The 23,845-nt window shown below is 43.0% G+C and overlaps 1 protein-coding gene across 1 annotated transcript in view; it reads right to left on the reverse strand.

Moving 5' to 3' along the window:
• LOC124037397 (receptor-type tyrosine-protein phosphatase zeta-like) overlaps positions 1–6,361 on the reverse strand; it is a 92,401-nt gene extending 86,040 nt beyond the window's left edge. The window contains exon 1 of the mRNA XM_046352098.1: positions 6,107–6,361. Coding sequence (XP_046208054.1) covers positions 6,107–6,170 — 64 coding nt within the window. The 5' untranslated portion in view covers positions 6,171–6,361. The remainder of the gene's footprint in view (positions 1–6,106) is intronic.
• Positions 6,362–23,845: the final 17,484 nt, after the last annotated feature.

The raw sequence follows: 23,845 nt of genomic DNA on the forward strand, positions 1-23,845 counted from the left end.
AAGATGACAGTACTATAAACAACTAGCCTGAAGGAGCTCAGCTCAGGGTCACATTGGCACAGAGCTCTATAGAAGATGACAGTACTATAAACTACTAGCCTGAAGGTGCTCAATAGTAGAGGTCCCGTGTGGCTCAGCACGGCCCTTGCAACGCCAAGGTTGTGGGTTCGAATCCCACATGGGACCAGTGAGAAAAAGTAAGAAATTGTGCACGCTCACTTCTGTAAGTCACTCTGGATAATAGTGTCTGCTAAATTACCCCCCAAAAAAGTCAAATGTAGTAGGTACCACAAAGCCACTCAGCAGGGGTTAGACTACATACTAATTGCTTTTCACCTGCATTAATATACTCTGTCCCTTGACCATCCATCAAGGTTAGAGTAAGTGCAATTACCAACTCATTAACAATCACCCAGTAGTTCCATGGTGGCCTGGGGGACCAACGTCTAACTATTTTGAGTGATACGCTAATTGAAAATGTAGGGGCTCAGGGATGGGGGAAGACGTGGCAAGCAGGGGAGGGATATGGATAACTCTTTAGAAAGGCATTGCCCTCGTCTGGTCCTGATCCACTTCACAAGGTGCAGACAACCAGCTTTTTGTCTCTGATAGTCTTTTATTTTCAGGTTCGACTTATCAGTAACCTGAGATGTCATTCACCAAAGCTTTTTGAGGTTCCACTGATGGCCTACTTTTGAGTGGCATCGTTCATCACCAATAGATTTCTGTCACCGAGGATGAAAGTTCAGTTTTAACATGTCGATCGGTAACCTCCTTAGATATGGGGCTACAACTCAGATTGAGTTGTACCCGGACTAGGCTCTGGACCCCTGATGGAAGCATTAGCACTGTTCACCACCAGCTGTGGCCAGCTTCTACCCTCCACTAAAGACTGCCAGTCAATCAGCAGAAATGGGTATCATGGTGGCATATAGAGCAGAATATTTTACTCATTTTGTTCTAGTGAAGTAAGTGATTCTATGAATATGGTGCCAACATTGAAATGCCAGCAGGCACAATCAGAGGTCTCTGATCTCCTCCATGGGTGGTGGTGTGGAAATAATGATCATGGTTTTGAGCACACCTGACTTTCACCAGACCCACAGTAACTAACTTGATTCGCTGCGGTTCGCAAACATTGAGCGGCTACTTCTAATTGGGAGTCCAAAGACAAAGATCTGGTATAATAGAGGTGATTTTTTTAAACAATTGTTTTATTTGGTCAGTGTGGGTAACTGTTATAATGGGGTTTCAATACTTGCTTTTCAATATCACATCAGGGACTCCCTCAAACCCTGGTTGTCGCTGGAATAATACCAAACCTCTGTCTTGGTATGCGTTTCTGCGCCGTGGGTCTTCTTCTAAACAATGCAAGGAACCAGTTTGACTAAAAGCTATATACCTTGGGGTAAACAGCTGCTGACTTCAAGGGCTTGACAATAAAAGGTCATACTGACAGACAAGTCCTAAAACACGCATCAAGGACCAGGTTTCCTTCTCCAAATCTTCAACTCAAAGTGTTTACAAAGAAATACTGTCAAACACTTGACCAATGTGGTTTGAGTGAAATATTCCCCTGTACAGCCTCTGGCTCAGCACTGCCAAAATATTCCCAGTTATTTGCATAACTACACAGGCATGTCATACTACACACCTTTTTTAAATTGTTCACATTATGACTTCTGTCATAACTGAATACTGCCCAGACTGCATTCTACGCCAGGTTAAACTTTGTTGCAAAACAATTTGTCACCATCCTGTTAAAATCTTATTCCTGTAAGCACTTACATTTCATTTGTACCTTACTGGTATGTTACATCAATTAAAAGAGCATGGACCTTTTGGGGAGTGTTATGTGCAGTCATATTAGTCCCAACACATCTACTTATTCCATTATGGGTGTCACATTGAGAATTAGAACTAAAAGTAAGATTCAAAATAAAGGGGAGGGGGATCACCTCCTAGCACTTTGACCAACAGTGTTGCTCACACAAGCTTGCTGGCCTTCATCTTAGTCACTTTGGGATTTCTATTCAGCATCAAAAGACAAGAGCCATCGATATAGAGTACAGTTAGGAGACCACACACTAACAGGCAGCTGAAGAGAGGGAGAGAAATCAATGGATCTCTACGAGACTCTTCCTGATCTCCCCAATGGTCCCAGTGTGAGCAGCCCTTTTTCAGTTGCAAGACAGGCCACCCGGATCTGCCCTGTCCTCCATTAAGTGGCCAGTGGTAGGCATCAAGTAACCGGCTGGCAGAACTCCAGTGGGAAAACAGCAGAGCTGGACTGTCACGCTAGACAAGATGGTTGGCCAAACCAAAGAGTCCACAGGGACAGAGAGACAAATGAGGAGGAGAATAAGCTGAGGGAAGAGATGGTGGGAAAGAGACAAGAGGACGAAAGGAGGGAGAGGTTGGGGGAGTGAGAGAAGAATGAGACAGGGGGGGGGGGTTGATGAGAGGAGGAGAAATGAGAAGAGAAAGATGAGAGCTGGAGGATGATGAGGGAGGGAGAGAAAAAGTTGAACAAATAGATGGGACAAAAACGAGACGAGAATAATGCATGTGAAAGTGTGAGATAAAGAGAGAGCATGAAAAGGGGGGAAAGTCTGGAACAAGACTAATGAATGTACAAGTGCTGTTGAAACCTCAACTCCATCGCACTCCTAGCTTGGGGGTGGGGGGGGGGACACTGAGGTGTCAAGGAGGGGGGGCTTGGGAGCCAGAGCGTCAGAGCGTTGCCGTGACGCTCCTGTGACATGCTGCACTCTCGCACTTCCCCTCCAGTCTCGCAGCATGATGGCCTCCTGCTCCAACGCCACCACTGCCTCTGGGACAAATCGGCGATCCATCGAGTGTCACGGTTACAATGGTCTCCCTCGCTGTGCGCCCCTTAACACCGTCCCCCTCTGCCAGCTTCTCCCCCACCCATCCAAAACCAACCACTCTTCTGACAGCATCATTCGGGGAGGTCTTGGGAAGATTGGGGATATGGAGGAGAGTCCTGGGCACCACTATGGAGGCTTAGCTGGGATGTACCCCCACATAACCCCAGTCCTATTCAGTCATGGCCTGGGTGAGAGAGGGTGGTGACTCAGAGGATTCAGTGTCGCCCCTGTGCATGCTTGAGCGAATGTCGTTGAGCCTAACACCGACTAATCTGGTCGTCAAATAGCACTGCTGAAATCTGCTTGGCTTTTTACCAACAACCAGGGGATGGCTAAGAGGACCAGTGTGCCAAGCTGCTCTGGGTACGGTATCCCGCAGCTTCCTCGGAGAAAGAGGGTGAAAAGGAGAAATATAAAAGAATGGGAGGAGAAGGTATGAAAATGAGAAGAGAGGGTAGAAAGAAAGAGGGCAAGGTGGCATGGAGAAAAAGCTATTCATCTGTGTCAAAGGAGGAGAGAAGCGGCGTTTCAATTTCTATTGGTAATAAGTACTGATTTGGAGTTGTTAACAACAGTCATAATCAGACTGAAGCAGACAATGTTTGACTCACAACCAATAATTGTTTTCCAGATTATGCAAATACACTATGCAAATAAACTATTGAGTTGTGTACTCTGCAAGTGTAGTTTATTGTGCTCCTCAGTGTGATAACCACTACATGGGCAACCTGAAGGTATGAACTGGCAGTGGAACACTTCCCTCATGTACCAGTAAGCTACATCTGAAACTGGGTTAAGCATTGGACCACCAACCTTTGACACACGGCTCTCAGGTGGTCATCCAAGAGGCACGAGGAAGGGGTGTGGCCTCTGGATCCCCACCAAACGACCAACCATCTGCCTGAATGACAGACTGACTAACTAACTATGACTGCCATCTGTCACGAGTCAGGACCACCCTGCACCAAAACAACAAGCATAGAGACTTCCTCATCCGAGAGAGAGAGGGGCACTGTGGGTGATGCCCAGTGTAAATGTCCTATCTATAACCCACCACGTTGGGAATACAGATGGCACAGGGTCTGCATTGCATTCAGTTCACTTGTGTCTTATTTCTTCCATCAATTCCTCTGCTGCCTTTCCAACAACCACTTTCTTTGTGACCCACATTTCATCAAAGAGTCATTTAAACCACTCAACTGAAAGAGGCAAAAAAAGAGGAGGGGAGAAAAAAGAGGAGGGGAGAGGTGGCAGAGGGGTGCGTGTGGTAAAGCATTCAGCAGATACCAAAACATTTGCTATACCAGTTCACAAGGCCTATCATAAAAGGCTCCTAAAATGAAATCTTAAGCAAACTGGCTTTAGCCAGCTTTTTCAAATATTTGTTTAATGACTCAACCAAAGGATTAAACCAAGCATATCAGTCTCCTCCTTGGCACTGTATGTGTGTGCCATATTGAAACGGAACGGCTGAGACCAATTGGGCGAATTAAGAAAACACTCCTTTCACTCAGTTCTGAGGAGACATTGTAAACCATCTGTTTATTGAAATATTTACTAATAATATTGGTAACACCAATTATTTATAAGCACACGACTGTCCTATAATAAAGCTAACAACACATGATGTATTTATTCAGGACCATTATGAGATAAGATACAGTGGCATAGTGCCTTGGTATTGTACACATTTTGCCATGAAAATGTTGCTGTTTAGAGATCAGGGATTCTTGAAAGGACAATCGCAACTTTTTCCCCACAAATAGTTGTCTTAATATTAACAACATTTTAAATATATATTTTGATAGACCAAAGTATCAACTATCACGCCATGTAAAGGAACAAACTCATTTTGAAAAAACTGTATATAGCCTATCTTTTTACTGTTGTTTTATTTCTTTACTTACCTATTGTTCACCTAACACCTTTTTTGCACTATTGGTTAGAGCCTGTAAGTAAGTATTTCACTGTAAGGTCTACACCGGTTGTATTCGGTGCACGTGACAAATAAACGTTGATTTGATACAGGCGTCCTTCCTATAACTCACTTGCTGGAGAGGAAGGAAACTGCTCAGTGATTTCACCTTGAGGCCAATTGATAGGGTGAAAAGAAGGAAGCCTGTACAGAATAAAAATATTCCAAAACATGCATCCTGTTTGCAACAAGGCACTAAAGTAATACTGCAAAAAATGAGGCAAAGCAATTCACTTTTTGTCCTGAATACAAAGTGTTATGTTTGGGTCAAATCCAATACATTACGGAGTACCACTCCCCATATTTTCAAGCATAGCGGTGGCTGCATATGTTATGGGTATGCTTGTAATTGTTAAGGACTGGGGAGATTTTCAGGATAAAAAAATAACTAAAATGGAATTAAGCACAGGTAAAATCCTAGAAGAAAACCTGGTTCAGTCTAACTCTAACCCACCAGACACTGGGAGACGAATTCACCATTCAGCATGACAATAACCTAAAACACAAGGTGAAATCTACACTGGCGTTGCTTACCAAGAAGACAGTGAATGTTCCTGAGTGGCAGAGTTACAGCTTTGTCTTAAATCTACATTAAAATCTTAAAATCTATGGCAAGACCTGAAAATGGTTGTCTAGCAATGACCAACAACACATTTTACAGAGCTTGAACAATTTTGAAAATAAAATTGGAAAATGTTGCACAATCCTCGTGTAGAAAGCTTAGAGAAAGACTCCGCTGTAATTGCTGCCAAAGGTGCTTTTAAAATTTGGCTAAATGTAAATTAAGATTAAATAATGCAACAAAACTATAAAATTAAGTTTCGCTGCAAAACAAGGAGTCCCGGGTGTGTGCTACGCAAGTGATGAGATAATAATAAGACATTAAAAAAGGGGGCATGTTACCACTTATATTCTGGACAACAACATGATTGTACTGTAGGCTACTCCAAAGACGCACAACGCTTGTGCATCATGATTGTCGAGAGTATTTAATATAGGCTGAAAAACAATGATTACGTTTAGGTTTAAAATATAAATCAGTAAAAAGGATCCATGATGCACACAATGAATGTTGTAAAAGGTAAAAACAAGCGAAGTTGATTTGAACCTGAACTTCACGCGCACTGCATTCTTGTGGAGAGAAAAACACATAGCCAACAATCATCAAGTAAAAAAACAACAAAAAGCTTTTAAATGTACTAATAATGAGAAAACACAATATTAAATATCAAGTTCTTACCTAATTGACAGACGAGCAAGAGCTGAGTGAGCAATAGGAAACATCTTGAAGCAGCCGTTTCCATATTTCAACCTCACCAGCCTCGGTGGAGACAATAAAAAGGTAATGTCTGGTTCTGGGAAAGATACTCCCGGCAAGCGTGACGGTTTCAGTATTGTTTCATGGTGGGAGTTGTGTGGTCCCAGTTTCTCTTCTATTCGGTATCTCCGGGGCGACTGTTCTACACGGAGATGTGTTTGAGAGCGTGCGCCTCCCACAGACCATAACAACGCACGAGCTCTATCTTGTTCAAGGGAGTTGAAGATCGTTTTTTTAAGCCTCCATTCATTTATTTATTGATTCAATTAATTAATTATGAATTGTGATGATTCCATAGAGCTCAGTTGCAACAGTTGTTTTGGTTACTTTTTATATGTATGCAAAATATTTTCAACCACAAACTATCGGCTAAGGATAGGATGGTTGACCAAACTCCACCTCTACACATGAAATGGCAACGTTTATTGAAAACTTTTGGTTCACACATTTAATCTCACATGGATAGATTTTTTTCAGAGGACCTCTCTAGACATCTGTGTTGCTTTCAGCACTCAGCGGTCCCATTCTGTGAGCTTGTGTGGTCTACCACTTTGCGACTGAGCCATTGTTGCTCCTAGAAATTTACACTTCACAATAACAGCTCTTATAGTTGACCAGGGCAGAGCTTTAATGAACTGACTTATTGGAAAGGTGGTATTCTATGATGGTGCCAAGTTGAAAGTCACTGAGCTCTTCAGTAAGGCCATTCTACTGCCAATGTTTGTCTATGGAGATTGCGTTACACCTGTCAGCAAAGGGTATGGCTGAAATAGCCGATTCCACTAATTTGAAAGGTCCACATACTTTTGTACATATAGTGTATTTTCTTGCATGCATGTTTCTTGCATGCATGTTTCTTGCATGCATGTTTCTTGCATGCATGTTTCTTGCATGCATGTTTCTTGCATGCATGTTTCTTGCATGCATGTTTCTTGCATGCATGTTTCTTGCATGCATGTTTCTTGCATGGGTCGTAGGATGGTCCATCTCAAGTGATTCTCAACTCCAATGCTACTTGCTCACAGAGCCGGTTCACACATTTCTGATTTGGAGATGGAAGGAGTTTGTAACTGAACAACAAAACATGTTGGAAAGCACCAGATATGACATAACTGACAGGTACTCTGAGTCTGGGCCCAAGAAACACATATTTGTTTTAATAAATGAATTTTAAAAATAATATATTTTATATATATATATATATATATATATATATATATATATGTGTATATATATACACACATACACATACATATATGTGTAAATATATATATATATATGTGTATGTGTATGTGTATGTAAATACAAGTATTTGATCACCTACCAACCAGTAAGAATTTCAGCTCTCACAGACCTGTTCGTTTTTCTTTAAGAAGACCTCCTGTTCTCCACTTATTACCTGTATTAACTGCACCTGTTTGAACTCGTTACCTGCATAAAATACACCTGTCCACACACTCAATCAAACAGACTCCAACCTCTCCACAATGGCCAAGACCAGAGAGCTATGTAAGGACATCAGGGATAAAATTGTAGACCTGTACAAGGCTGGGATGGGCTACAGGACAATAGGCAAGCAACTTGGTGAGAAGGCAATAACTGTTGGCCCAATTATTAGAAAATGGAAGAAGTTCAAGATGACGGTCAATCACCCTCAGTCTGGGACTGATATGTGACAATAATGCCAAAATAACATGCAAAACAGGCAACATATATGTATATAGTTTGTTGTTGCCTGTTTTGCCTTTATTTTGGCATTATGTGTCAAATATCAGTTTTCTAAGAATGTAAAAAACAATATATACATATATATTGAGGTAATAAAGCCGCATACAAACATGGCCTCTTTTTTGTTTTCTTGAGTAAGGTAGCTCCTAAATGCAGATGTTTCAGCAAAGCTCAGTGCTTTCTTTGGTGGAGGGGTAGCCAGGAGAAAATACAGAGCGTAGAGGTTGGTAATCTTCACTAGTTGCGCCATGATTGGCTCAGTGTTCTGTCACTCATGGGGACACTATGTCATCGCAACATCTACAGGGAGAGAAAAAAGTTCAAGACCCTTTGGGTGCTGCCTTTGATTGGACTGATCATGTCAACATGATGCTTTCAAATTCTTAGCTAGCAAGCTAGACAAGCAGTCATCATCATGAATCATCGACAATTTTTATTTTACCTTTATTTAACTTAGCAAGATCAGTTAAGAACAAATTCTTATTTTCAATGACGGCCTAGGAACAGTGGGTTAACTGCCTTTTCAGGGGCAGAACGACAGATTTGTACCTTGTCAGCTCGGGGGTTTGAACTTGCAGCCTTCTGGATACTAGTCCAACGCTCTAACCACTAGGCTACCCTGCCGCCCCGACAATCTACTGGCAAATCCTTTTTAATCGTCATACAATATGAAGAGAAAATATAGATAAAATGTATCGGTGCTTATCTTCCATTAGACATAAACATTACACAACAAGTTGGAAATTGCAAATCAACAATGAGTGGTTTGGAAGAAATCAGTGAGTAATTGCAAGCGTTGCACAGAAATCACTATTTTTCTTCCGCTACCTGCTATTCAGTGGAGAGGGTGTGTGGTCCAAGTCTGGGTTTAAGGGTCTCTTTTCCAAGCGTAAAAGGATAAACATTCACATGCAACACCGCGGGCCAGAAAAGGTTGAATACATTTGCCATGCCGTCAATCCAGCATGACTTCTGGCATTTTCTGGAAATTCGAGACTGGGAAAACTAGCTGCAACTGGGAAAATATATTTTGAATGGTCATCCAACTCGGAATTCCAAGTCAGGAACTCAGGCCTCTTTCTAGGGCTCCAACGTGAAGATCACTAACGTCATGATTCAACCTTGTTTTTCTCCAGAGTTCCCAGGTTTATGACAAAATTTGCCCACACGAAGGACTGCTGCACCACTTTCATGTTCAAGTGAGCACAGCACAACAATGGTGAGGCCAAAAATGTATTGTGCGCTGCTGCATAAATTATATTATATGCCAGGGAGATTTGTAAACTGTAGCTAAGAAAGTAACAAAATGTGTACAGTCGTGGCCAAAAGTTTTGAGAATGACACAAATATTAATTTTCACAGTCTGCTGCCTCAGTTTGTATGATGGCAATTTGCATATACTCCAGAATGTTATGAAGAGTGATCAGATGAATTGCAATTAATTGCAAAGTCCCTCTTTGCCATGCAAATTAACTGAACCCCCCCCCCAAAAAAAATCCACTACATTTCAGCCCTGCCACAAAAGGACCAGCTGACATCATGTCAGTGATTCTCTCGTTAACACAGGTGTGAGTGTTGACGAGGACAAGGCTGGAGATCACTCTGTCATGCTGATTGAGTTCGAATAACAGACTGGAAGCTTCAAAATCAGGGTGGTGCTTGGAATCATTGTTCTTCCATGGTCAACCATGGTGACCTGCAAGGAAACACGTGCCGTCATCATTGCTTTAAACAAAAAGGGCTTCACAGGGAAGGATATTGCTGCCAGTAAGATTGCATCTAAATCAACCATTTATCAGATCATCAAGAACTTCAAGGAGAGAGGTTCAATTGTTGTGAAGAAGATTTCAGGGCGCCCAAGAAAATCCAGCAAGCACCAGGACCGTCTCCTAAAGTTGATACAGCTGCGGGATCGGGGCACCAACAGTACAGAGCTTGCTCAGGAATGGCAGCAGGCAGGTGTGAGTGCGTCTGCACGCACAGTGAGGCGAAGACCTTTGGAGGATGGCCTGGTGTCAAGAAGGGCAGCAAAGAAGTCACTTCTCTCCAGGAAAAACATCAGGGACAGACTGATATTCTGCTAAAGGTACAGGGATTGGACTGCTGACTGGGGTAAAGTCATTTTTTCTGATGAATCCCCTTTCCGATTGTTTGGGGCATACGGAAATAAGCTTGTCCGGATAAGACAAGGTGAGTGCTACCATCAGTCCTGTGTCATGCCAACAGTAAAGCATTCTGAGACCATTCATGTGTGGGGCTGCTTCTCAGCCAAGGGAGTGGGCTCACTCACAATTTTGCCTAAGAACACAGTCATGAATAAAGAATGGTATCAACACATCCTCGGAGAGCAACTTCTCCCAACCATCCAGGAACAGTTTGGTGATGAACAATGCATTTTCCAGCATGATGGAGCACCTTACCGTAAGGCAAAAGTGATAACTAAGTGGCTCGGGGAACAAAACATCAATATTTTGGGTCCAAGGCCAGGAAACTCCCCAGACCTTAATCCCATTGAGAACTTGTGGGCAATCCTCAAAAACCCACAAATTCTGACAAACTCCAAGCATTGATTATGCAAGAATGGGCTGCCTTCAGTCAGGATGTGGCCCAGAAGTTAATTGACAGCATACTAGGGCGGATTGCAGAGGTTTTGAAAAAGAAGGGGCAACACTGCAAATATTGACTCTTTTCATCAGCTTCATGTATTTGTCAATAAAAGCCTTTGACATGTATGAAATGCTTGTAATTATACTTCAGTATTCCATAGTAACATCTGACAAAAATATCTAAAGACACTGAAGCAGCAAACTTTGTGAAAATAAATATTTGTGTCATTCTCCAAACTTTTGGCCACGACTGTATGTTGTGTAGTAAGCTGTTAGTAGACCATGTACCTCACCCTAATAGCTTGGTCCCTTTCCCCCTCATAACTTAGCCTACTGTTCTGATTTAGTGGTGCACATGTAGCCTTTAGCCTGTTTTTAGAGAAATGTCATCATCAAATATTGTAAGAGCTTTAGCTGTCTGCTTATATGCCCCCTTTATTCATCGTACAGTTCTGACTTGGTGGACAGTAAGAATACTGTAAGAACGGCGCATGTTCTGAATTCTGTCGCTGTACATTTCAAAAGTGCTGAACAAATAGTTATATTGACTACGTCCATCTTGGCTCGCTGATTTACGTCTTCATTTCAATTAGGGATTTTTTTTTAATTACATTTTTTATTTAACCATTATTTAACCTTTATTGCCTCTTATCCGCTCATCATTCCCTTATGTCATAGTTTGTACATCTCAATTGTCAGTAGAAACCACATCTGTTTAAGCAAGTCACCCATATCAGCTATGTTTAAAAAAAAGGCAATAAATGAGGTTGAATGAACTGTTTTGCTGCCAGACAAGGCTCCACTGATAACCAGGTGTAGCAGTGGTAAGGATTCACTCCATGTTGCTGAAAAGAAAGCTCTGTAGTTGGGACAGCTTTATGTAAGACCTAACAGTTTGTCGGCACCGTTTGTCGCTGTTATAGTGTAACTAATGTATTGTTTAGTGTTGTTTTGTGTACTAGCTTGGCTGGCATGCATCAAAAACATTTACATGCTAAAATTGCCACTGCATCCAACACTGGACAAAAGTTACTTTCTCGGTGCCAATGTATTACCACGTGAGAAGCTTGTGTTATGTGCAAACATTTTCAACAGTCGTCATTGACTTTATAAAATGTTCTATAACTTCTCCTCCAATGTCATCTTAGAACCTTGTCCAACCAGAAGATAATGCATTCCTTAAAAAAATACTGTAAGATATGAAGGTCAGTCAATATCGAAAATGTAAAGAACTTTGAAAGTTTCTTCAAGTGCAGTCGCTAAAACCATCAAGCGCTATGATGAAACTGGCTCTCATGAGGACCGTCACAGGAAAGAAAGACCCAGAGTTACCTCTGCTGCAGTGGATAAGTTCATTAGAGTTAACTGCACTTCAGATTGCATCCCAAATAAATGCTTCAGTGTTCAAATAACAGACACATCTCAACATCAACTGTTCAGAGGAGACTGCGTGAATCAGACCTTCATGGTCGAATTTCTGCAAAGAAACCACTACTAAAGGACACAAATAATAAGAAGAGACTTGTTTGGGCCAAGAAACATGAGCAATGGACATTACACCTGTGGAAATCTGTCCTTTGGTCTGATGAGTCCAAATTTGAGATTTTTGGTTCTAACCACCTTGTCTTTGTGAGACGCAGAGTAGATGAACAGATGAACTCCGCATGTGTAGTTCCCACCACGAAGCATGGAGGGGGAGGTGGGATGGTGCTTTGCTGGTGACACTGTCAGTGATCTATTTAGAATTCAAGGCACATTTAACTAGCATGGCTACCACAGCATTCTGCAGCGATACACCATCCCATCTGGTTTGCGCTTAGTGGGACAATCATTTGCTTTTCAACATGACAATGACCCAACACACCTCCAGGCTGTATAAGGGATTTTTGACCAATAAGGAGAGTGATGGAGTGCTGCATCAGATGACTTGGCCTCCACAATCACCGGACCTCAACCCAATTGAGATGTTTTGGGATGAGTTGGAACACAGAGCAAAGGAAAGTCAGCCAACAAATGCTCAGCATATGTGGGAATTCCTTCAAGACTCTTGGAAAAGCATTCCTCCTGAATCTGGTTGAGAGAATGCCAAGAGTGTGCAAAGCTGTCATCAAGGCAAAGGGTATCTACTTTGAAGAATCTAAAATCTAAAATACACTTTTTTTGGTTTTTGGTTGCTACATGATTCCATATGTGTTATTTCATTGTTTGATGTCTTCACTATTATTCTACAATGTAGAAAAGTGAAAATAAAGAAAAGCCCTTGAATGAGTAGTTGTGTCCAAACTTTTGACTGGTACTGTATATATTGTTCAGTTTACAGGTCAATACAGCTACCAAACATCCTGTTCAGATGCCTAAGCTCCACCCATGGATAATGTTACATGGGAAAATGCAACAGGCATAGAAACATATCAACAGCAACAATTCCCCAAGGTGTTTGACTGAGAGTTTTTCAGGACATCAGATAAGCCTCCATTATTGGAAAAATATAATTGTCTAATGCTCATGCTGTATCATTGAATTTTCACGCGATGGAGAGCTGGCCGTCCATATAACATTGCTAAAAAACACTGAAAGAAATCGATGATTATTTTACTCCAATGAGTACTTTGAGTTTCTGTTTGTAAAAATGTTGTTCAGTCCAGCTCAAGTAGTAATCCTTAGGATGAGGAAATAAATGTCTACCTTCAAAAGGAGGATGAGAAGAGAGGGGTGGATGAGGGTTGATATTGGGGTGGCCTAGTGGTTAGAGTGTTTGTGGTTAGAGCGTTTGACTAGTAACCGGAAGGTTGCAAGTTCAAACCCCGGGCTGACAAGGTACAAGGTACAAATCTGTCGTTCTGCCCCTGAACAGGCAGTTAACACACTGTTCCTAGGCTGACATTGAAAATAGGAATTTGTTCTTAACTGACTTGGCTAGTTAATAAATAAAGGTAAAATTAAATATTGGGGATGGACCAGTTCCAGAGTCCTTCTGTCCCAGAAACGAAGGGATATGGGACAAGCTCTGGGGCTGCCAGAAAAGCCCTGTCCACAGAAGATGAACTATCTGTGTCCAATCCGCTCGCAGGGAGCTTCAACAGCAGCCAATCAACTGACTTTAGGCCGAAAGGGAATTTGAAGCCCCGGATTTACTACTTTGAGATGACTCTTCAAAAGAGGTCAGACCAGAGGTGGAAAATTGATTATCACTAGTCATTCTTCCATTCTTTTCCCTTAGCACTGAACATAATTATAAGAAATATAGAGGTAGTGACTCATTTCAAATCCCATTTGACAGCAAGAGAACCAAGGACATGGAATAGAAGGTTGTGGCATATCTGCCAAGTAACCGTATTAGTGCCGTTATTTTGTTGTATTCTCATGTTTTGACAAGGCCTACCTTTGTGTGTGTGGCAGATTGGAAGTCATAGTTGTTATTGCTACTCTATAAATACTTTGAAGTGTAGATGAGTTTAAAAAATAGCATAAATCCCTATTCCTTTTTCTCACTACATGACAGTTCTACACGTTTTTCAATTCTCCTCTGGTGTTGCTTTAACGCCACACTCCCCATAGGGATTAAAGTAATGAGGTCACATTACAAATCACAGAAAGGGTTTAAAGATACCATCCTCCCTCATTTATTTGGTTCACTGCCTTGGCACATGGTTTCCATGACACTAGGGGTTTGTTGAATGACACCAGCAATGTTATCGTCAACCAACTGCCAATAATGTGGGCAGGCAAACCGCACTGATAGTCATCGATCCTCAATCTTTCACTGTTGATCATGGTAGGAGATGTCAGTGCAGCAGTCTTGGTCCTACCCCATTACCATTCTTCATCACCATTCAATTCTATGGTTAGTGTTCCAGTGATGTAACCTTGAAGCATTTATTATCAAGTTGTGATTTTAGTTGTTCACTATTTTCCCTCATACATCATGGCCTCAGAAATGACTTTTAAAATATTTTAGCGTGCCTCACAAGTGGCGCTACATCGCAGTGCTTGAGGTGTCTGTCAACATTCAAGATGGCGTAGCAGTCAGACATCTTCGTCTTGTCGTGTCCCATGTATATATATTTTTTCTTTGCAAAAAAATCTTAACCTCAACATACTCTCTTGCAATATGCCTCACCCAATGTGGTATGGATCTCCTATTTTCTTTACTACAGAACCGGAACCCCCAACAAAAGCTAGTCAGCTAACTAGCTACTAGCTAGTAGTCAGCTAGCCACTGCTAGCGTTCATCAGCTAACCTTTAGCCCGGACAACTCTTGCCAGTCTGCTCAGTGCGATTCAAACCAGAGCATATCGGACTTATTTTTCTCCATATCTCCGGATTCCTATCACAAGCTCTGAACTTTTTCACCTGGATCATCACAGCTAGCTAGCTGCTATCTGAGTGGCCACTCCTGGCTCACGTCTCTGTCCCGAAGCAAGCACCAATTAGCCTTGAGCTAGCCTATGCTAGGCCCATCTCCAGGCTAGCTGAAGAGGTCCATCAGCCACTCCTTGGGCTACAATACCTATTTTGCCAATTGGCCTGGACCCCTTTTACTGCCGATACGGAGCCCCACTGATCCATCACGACTGGACTACCGACGTAATCTGCCCGAGGGGGGGTTTTCAATAGGCTCCTCTGTCACGACGTCCCCTGAATGCCCATCTGCCAGCCTGCTAGCTGTCTAGAGCATATCGGACTGTTCGCTGAAGAGGCCCATCGGCCAATTTCTTGGGCCACTATACCTATTTTGCCAATTGGCCTGAACCCTTTTACTACACAGAGCCCTGCTGGATCCATCACAACTGGTCCGCCGACATAACTGTACCAGGGGGCTACAACAGACTTCTTCTGTCATGACGTCCCTCTAAGGCCCCTCTGCTAGCTTGCTAGCCCACCTAGCTACTCACTGGACCCCTATGATCACTCACTACACATGCCTCTCCCTAATGTCAATATGCCTTGTCCATTGCTGTTTTGGTTAGTGATTATTGTCTTATTTCACTGTAGAGCCTCTAGCCCTGCTCAATATGCCTTAGCTAACCCTTTAGTTCCACCTCCCACACATACGGTGACCTCACCTCGTTTAAATCATGTTTCTAGAGACAATATCTCTCTCATCGTCACTCAATGCCTAGGTTTACCTGTATTCACATCCTACCATACCTTTGTCTGTATATTATGCCTTGAATCTATTCTACCGTGCCCAGAAACCTGCTCCTTTTACTCTCTGTTCCGAACGTACTAGACGACCAGTTCTTATAGCCTTTAGCCATACACTTATACTACTCCTCCTCTGTTCCTCTGGTGATGTAGAGGTTAATCAAGGCCCTGCAGTGCCTAGCTCCACTCCCATTCACACAGAGCCCTGCGGCAGGGTAGCCTAGTGGTTAGAGTGTTGGACTAGTAACCAAAAGGTTGCAAGTTCAAATCCCTGAGCTGACAATGTACAAATATGTCGTTCTACCCCTGAACAGGCAGTTAACCCACTGTTCCTAGACCGTCATTGAAAATAAGAATTTGTTCTTAACTGACTTGCCTAGTAAAATAAAGGTAAAATAAAAAACATTCCCCAGGTGCTCTCATTTGTTGACTTCTTTAACTGTAAAAGCCTTGGTTTCACGCATGTTAACATTAGAAGCCTCCTCCCTAAGTTTGTTTTATTCACTGCTTTAGCACACTCTGTCAACCCAGAGGTCCTAGCCATGTTTGAATCCTATCTTAGGAAGACCACCAAACATTTTCCGACAAGATAGAACTGCCAAAGGGGGCAGAGTTGCAATCAACTGCAGAGATAGCCTATAGAGTTCTGTCTTACTATCAAGATCTGTGCCCAAACAATTTGAGCTTCTACTTTTAAAAATCCACCTTTATATACCATCCTCTGCCCCCAGCTGTGCCCTGGACACCATATGATTGCCCCCCATCTATCTTCAGAGCTCGTGCTGTTAGGTGACCTAAACTTGGACATGCTTAACACTCCGGCTATCCTACAATCTAAGCTTGATGCCCTCAATCTCACACAAATTATCAATGAACCTACCAGGTACAACCCTAAATCCATAAACGAGGGCACTCTCATAGATATCATCCTCACCAACCTGCCCTCCAAATGCACCTCTGCTGTCTTCAACTAGGATTTCAGCGATCACTGCCTCATTGCCTGTGTTCGTAATGGGTCTGCAGTCAAATGACCACCCCTCATCACTGTCAAACGCTCCCTAAAACACTTCAGCGAGCAGGCCTTTCTAATCGATCTGGCCCGGGTATCCTGGAAGGAAATTGAACACATCCCATCAGTAGAGGATGCCTGGTTATTCTTTAAATGTGCTTTCCTCACCATCTTAAATAAGCATACCCCATTCAAATAAATGTAGAACCAGGAACAGATATTGGTTCACTCCAGACTTGACTGCCCTTGACCAGTAGTAAAACATCCTGTAGCGTACTGCATTAGCATTGAATAGCCCCCGCGATATACAACTTTTCAGGGAATTTAGGAACCAATATAGACAGGTGGTTAGGAAAGCAAAGGCTAGCTTTTTCAAACAGAAATTTGCATCCTGTAGCACAAATTCAAAAAAAGTTCTGGGACATTGTAAAGTCCATGGATAATAAGAGCACCTCCTCCCAGCTGCCCACTGCACTGAGACTAGGGAACACTGTCAACACTGATATATCCACGATAATTGAGCAATTCTCTACGGCTGGCCATGCTTTCCAACTGGCTACCCCTACCCCGGGCAACCGCCCTGCACCCCCCACAGCAACTTGCCCAAGCCTCCCCCATTTCTCCTTCACCAGATAGCTGATGTTCTGAAAGAGCTGCAAAATCTGGACCCCTACAAATCAGCCGGGCTAGACAATCTGGACCCTCTCTTTTTCTAAAATGATCTGCCCAAATTGTTGCAACCCCTATTACTAGCTTGTTCAACCTCTCTTTCGTATCGTCTGAGATCCCCAAAGATTGGAAAGCTGCCACGGTCATCCACCTCTTCAAAGGGGGAGACACTCTAGACCCAAACTGCTACAGACCTATATCTATCCTACCCTGCCTTTCTAAGATCTTCGAAAGCCAAGTTAACAAACTGACCACTGACCATTTCGAATCCCACCATACCTTCTCCGCTATGCAGTCTGGATTCCGAACTGGTCATGGGTGCACCTCAGCCACGCTCAAGGTCCTAAATAATATCATAACCACCATCGATAAGAGACAATACTGTGCAGCTCTTTTCATCAACCTAGCCAAGGCTTTTGACTCTGTCAATCATCACATTCTTATCGGCAGACTCAACAGCCTTGGTTTCTCAAATGACTGCCTCACCTGATTCACCAACTACTTCTCAGGTAAATTTCAGTGTCAAATCGGAGGGCCTGTTGTCCGGACCTCTGGCAGTCTCTATAGGGGTGCCACAGGGTTCAATTCTCGGGCCAACTCTTTTCTCTGTATACATCAATGATGTCACCCTTGCTGCTGGGGATTCTCTGATCCACCTTTATGCAGACGACACCATTCTGTATACTTCTGGCCCTTCCTTGGACACTGTGTTAACTAACCTCCAGACGAGCTTCAATGCCGTACAACTCTCCTTCCGCGACCTCCAACTGCTTTTAAATGCAAGTAAAACTAAATGCATGCTCTTCAACCGATCGCTGCCCACACCTACCCACCCATCCAGCATCACTACTCGGTTCTGGACGGTTCTGACTTAGAATATGTGGACAACTACAAATACCTAGGTGTTTGGTTAGACCGTAAACTCTCCTTCCATACTCACATTAAGCATTTTCCAATCCAAAATTAAATCTAGAATCGGCTTCCTATTTCGCACCAAAGCATCATTCACTCATGCTGCCAAACATACCCTCGTAAAATTGACTATCCTACAGATCCTTCACTTCGGAGATTTCATTTACAAAATATCCTCCAACACTCTACTCAGCAAATTGGATGCAGTCTATCACAGTGCATCCGTTTTGTCACCAATACCCCTTATACTACCCACCACTGTGACCTGTATGCTCTCATTGGCTGGCCCTCATTTCATATTCGTTGCCAAACCCACTGGTTCTAGGTCATCTATAAGTCTTTGGTAGGTAAAGCCCCGCCTTATCTCAGCTCACTGGTCACCATAGCAGCACTGACCCGTAGCAGATGCTCCAGCAGGTATATTTCACTGGTCACCCCCAAAACCAATTCCTCCTTTGGCCGCCTTTCCTTCCAGTTCTCTGCTGCCAATGACTGGAACGAACTGCAAAAATCACTGAAGCTGGAGACTCATATCTCCCTCACTAGCTTTAAGCACCAGCTGTCAGAGCAGCTCGCCGATCACTGCAGCTGTGCATAGCCCATCTGTAAATAGCCCATCCAACTACGTCATCTCCATACTGTTATTTATTTTGCTTCTTTGCTCCCCAGTATCTCTACTTGTACACTCATCTTTTGCACATCTATCACTCCAGTGTTTAATTGCTACATTGTAATTATTTTTCTACTATGGCCTATTTATTGCCTTACCTCCCTTATCTTACCTCATTTGCAAACACTGTATATAGACTTTTTCTATTGTATTATTGACTGTATGTTTGTTTATTCCATGTATAACTTTGTGTTGTTTGTGTCGCACTGCTTTGCTTCATCTTGGCCAGGTCGTAGTTGTAAATGAGAACTTGTTCTCAACTAGCCTACCTGATTAAATAAAGGTGAAATAAAAAATAAAATAAAATAAATACAGACCCTGGTTCGATCCCAGGCTGTGTCACAACTAACCATGACCGGGAGTCCCATAGGGAAGCGCACAATTGCCCCAGCGCTGTCTGGTTTAGGGCAGGGTTCATCGCACTCTAGCAACTCCTTGTGGCGGGCCAGATACCTGCAGGCTGACGTCAGTTGAGCGGTTTCCTCTGACACATGGGTGCCGCTGGCTTCCAGGTTAAGTGGGCGGGTGTTAAGGAAAATGCAGAGGGGCAGGTCATGTTTCAGAGGACGCATGACTTGACCTTCACCTCTCCCGAGCCCATTGGGGAGTTGCAGCGATGAGACAAGATCATAATTAGATATCACAAAATGGAAATACAAAAACAAAAAAAGCTTTTAGCAGTTCAATATGAACAAGCTGAATGTTAACTATGCACATCCCAACATTTTTGCAACTGTTTGTTATGGTAACCTTTCCTATCATATTTCCTTTCCAACTTATGTTGACATATTTTATTTAGTTACACAATTGATAATGTGAATTTGGAATGAATGTTGCTCCTTTCAAGAAACAAACACATTCAGGTTTTTATGAAGATGAACTGTTATTATGGAGTTGTGTGTGATTGCGAGTGCCTTCTTACTCCAGGTTAGGTTCAAGGCCTGGGAGCTGTGGCTACAGCAACGAGGAGCTTTCTGCATACCACCACAGAACAAAATGCTCCTTCAGTCACTCAAATGGAGAGCTTTAAATCAAAATGGGTTCAGGTCCACTCCCCTCCCTCCCACACACACACACACACAACTGGGTTCCCTGAATATTATCCCAAGAGAAAAGAGGAGGAGGGTACTAAGAGTGCTCTCAACTGAACCTCTCAACCCTGTACAGGGAGAGATGAGGTGTGACACACACACACACACGTATACAATGTGCAAACATACTTTTTTTAGGGCAGACAAGGTCAAGCCACAGATCATCTTAATAAAGAGGAATCTGCTGAGGCTCTTCAAATGAGCTGGCATTCAAGTTCTTTCTTGCTGTAATGCACATACACACACACATATACATACACATGTATATATACAGTGCCTTGCGAAAGTATTCGCCCCCCTTGAACTTTGCGACCTTTTGCCACATTTCAGGCTTCAAACATAAAGATATAAAACTGTATTTTTTTGTGAAGAATCAACAACAAGTGGGACACAATCATGAAGTGGAATGGAAGCCACTCCTCAGTAAAAGGCACATGACAGCACGCTTGGAGTTTGCCAAAAGGCACCTAAAGGACTCTCAGATCATGAGAAACAAGATTCTCTGGTCTGATGAAACCAAGATTGAACACTTTGGCCTGAATACCAAGCGTCACATCTCGATGAAATCCGGCACCGTCCCTACGGTGCAGCATGGTGGTGGCACCATCATGCTGTGGGGATGTTTTTCAGCAGCAGGGACTGAGAGACTAGTCAGGGAGGGAGAGAGGAACAGAGCAAAGTATAGAGTAATCCTGGATGAAAACCTGCGCTGTAATGGCTCTCGTTGGTAGAAGGAGACCAAGGTGCCGCGTGGTAAGCGTACAGTGCCTTGCGAAAGTGTCCGGCCCCCTTGAACTTTGCAACCTTTTGCCACATTTCAGACTTCAAACATAAAGATATAAAACTGTATTTTTTGTGAAGAATCAACAACAAGTGGGACACAATCATGAAGTGGAACGACATTTATTGGATATTTCAAACTTTTTTAACAAATCAAAAACGGAAAAATTGGGCGTGCTAAATTATTCAGCCCCCTTAAGTTAATACTTTGTAGCGCCACCTTTTGCTGCGATTACAGCTGTAAGTCGCTTGGGGTATTGGGGTATGTCTCTATCAGTTTTGCACATCGAAAGACTGACATTTTTTCCCATTCCTCCTTGCAAAACAGCTCGAGCTCAGTGAGGTTGGATGGAGAGCATTAGTGAACAGCAGTTTTCAGTTCTTTCCACAGATTCTTGATTGGATTCAGGTCTGGACTTTGACTTGGCCATTCTAACACCTGGATATGTTTATTTTTGAACCATTCCATTGTAGATTTTGCTTTATGTTTTGGATCATTGTCTTGTTGGAAGACAAATCTCCGTCCCAGTCTCAGGTCTTTTGCAGACTCCATCAGGTTTTCTTCCAGAATGGTCCTGTATTTGGCTCCATCCATCTTCCCATCAATTTTAACCATCTTCCCTGTCCCTGCTGCAGAAAAGCAGGCCCAAACCATGATGCTGCCACCACCATGTTTGACAGTGGGGATGGTTTTGTTCAGGGTGATGGGCTGTGTTGCTTTTACGCCAAACATAACGTTTTGCATTGTTGCTGTTACGGATACAGTTATCCTGTGTGTGTGTGTATCCTGTGTGTGTGTTTCTTTTCTCTCCTTCTCCACTCACAGGTGAAAATCATCACTCCCCAATCAGTCAACAATCAATCATCAATCAGAAGACACACCTCCTCCTATTTCCTGACCTATCACAGTTCCTTCCCCATGGTTTAAAAACCCCATCATTTGTTTGTTCTAAAGCTCAGCTCAGCTCAGCTCAATCTCTAGCTCAGCTCAATCTCTAGCTCAGCTCAATCTCTAGCTCAGCTCAATCTCTAGCTCAGCTCAATCTCTCTGTAAATGCCATGTCTGTAGGTCTCTGTGTTTCACTCTCGCTTTATGTCTTAACCTCTCTTTTGTTTAAGCACCTCATAGCACTTTGTCATCACCTGTGAGTATTGTTTTTGTTTATGGTGTTTGTGTTTGATTGCTGGTGGGAAAAGGGGGAAACCAAGACAAGTCGCCCATGGGCATACACTACCCGTAGGTGAACTTTGTTAAATACACTAGTTAGAACTGGGCGGACCACCCACTGTATTTTTTTGTTAGTTAGTTAGCTGTTGTTAAAGTAGGCTAGTCTAGCTTAGGGGTGTGTTTTTGTATATTTATTGTTTCTTTCCTTGGGTCCAGCTCAGCCCCTTTTCCTGTTCCCCCCATTACCGTGTGTTTATAAATGAACCTAGAGTTTGACGGTAGATTTCTGTTGTCGTGGTTATTTCGTGCACACTTTTACTTTGTCACAATAATAATTTGCATGAGTTATGTTACGGGTCTCATTACCATCCCCCCTAGACTGTCGGGCCAAAAGGGATTCGTAACATAAGTGGAGCCTCATCCGGGATCTGTCATAACTGACACCCATGCTGCTCATGTAGATTGTTGTAGTGGTATAGTTCAGTGTTGAGCGTCATAGCTGAAGTAGCATTAGTGTGTTCTATTTTCTTTGGCACTTGTGAAGTAGTGTAAAATGACTACTTTTGATTTGAAATCCTTTTTGGATAACCCTTCGTGGGAGGTTTTTGACAAATGTCGTAGAGTTGATTTCATGACCTTGGCTGACCATTATTCAGTATCGATTCCGCAGAGTTTAGATAAGGCGGAGGTTAAACGGCTAGTATTAAATGTATTGTTGGAAGAGCAGGTGCTTGTGTTACCGCTGTCTGAGCCTACTACCCCTGTAGGGGATGTTGCTGCTCCTGTGAGCCCATTGGTGTCTGATAATGAGGGAGAGGCAGCCACATTGTCCCGTTTTGATCCACTCTCCCCACTGTCAAATGGTGATGCCAGGAGGGATGTCCGTTTAGCACAGTTCCAACTGGAGGTGGAAGAGAGAGCCCAAATTAGGCAAGAGACTCTCCAGTTGGAGATGTGTAAAATAGAAGCAGAAAAAGAACGAGAACAACGGCATTTGGAGATCTGTAAAATTGAGGCAGACAGAGAACAAAGGCAGTTGGAGTTCAAAATGCGCCAGATGGAACTGGAGGCAGAGACAGCGAGGCTAGCCTCTGGTCCTACTGTGCCTGTTTGTGAGCCGTCCTCACCTGCTGTGTCCTCAAACACGTTTGACATTAGTAGGCAGATTGCCTTAGTACCTTTGTTCAGAGAGTCAGAGGTTGACTCCTATTTTTGTGTATTTGAGCGTATAGCCGTAGCATTAAAATGGCCTGAAGAGGTATGGTGCCTATTACTTCAGTGTAAATTAACTGGTAAAGCCCAAGAGGTTTTGTCAGCGTTACCTCTGGAGGACAGTTTGAATTACGAAGTGGTCAAAGCTACTGTTCTTCGTGCCTATGAGCTTGTGCCTGAGGCATACCGACAGAGATTTAGGTCTCATAGAAAGTCTTCTAGTAAGACTTAGGAATTTGCTAGAGACAAGGGAAATCTGTTTGATAAATGGCATGCTGCTAGTAAGGTAACTGATTTCAACTCTCTCCGGGAGTTAATCTTGTTGGAAGAGTTTAAAAATTGCTTACCCGAACGCATTGTAGTTTACCTAAACGAACAGAAAGTATCCTGTCTGGCAGAAGCGTCTGTGTTGGCAGACGAGTTTGTGTTGACGCACAAGAGTGTGTTTTCGGCTCAAACCGAGAGTAGAGCCACTGAGTTTCCTACCTTTAGCCCTAGTCGGCCAGCAGTAGTATGTCAAGCACGCCAGAAGAATGAGCGTCCATGTTTCTATTGTCATAAAGTAGGACATATGATTAATGATTGCTTCCTGCTTAAACGCAAACAAGGGATGCCTCTTCGTGCCAAGCCACCAACAGGTGTTGCTCTAATTCGTACGGTTAAGAGG

This window comes from Oncorhynchus gorbuscha, linkage group LG06, assembly GCF_021184085.1.
Source record: "Oncorhynchus gorbuscha isolate QuinsamMale2020 ecotype Even-year linkage group LG06, OgorEven_v1.0, whole genome shotgun sequence".
NCBI lineage: Eukaryota > Metazoa > Chordata > Actinopteri > Salmoniformes > Salmonidae > Oncorhynchus > Oncorhynchus gorbuscha.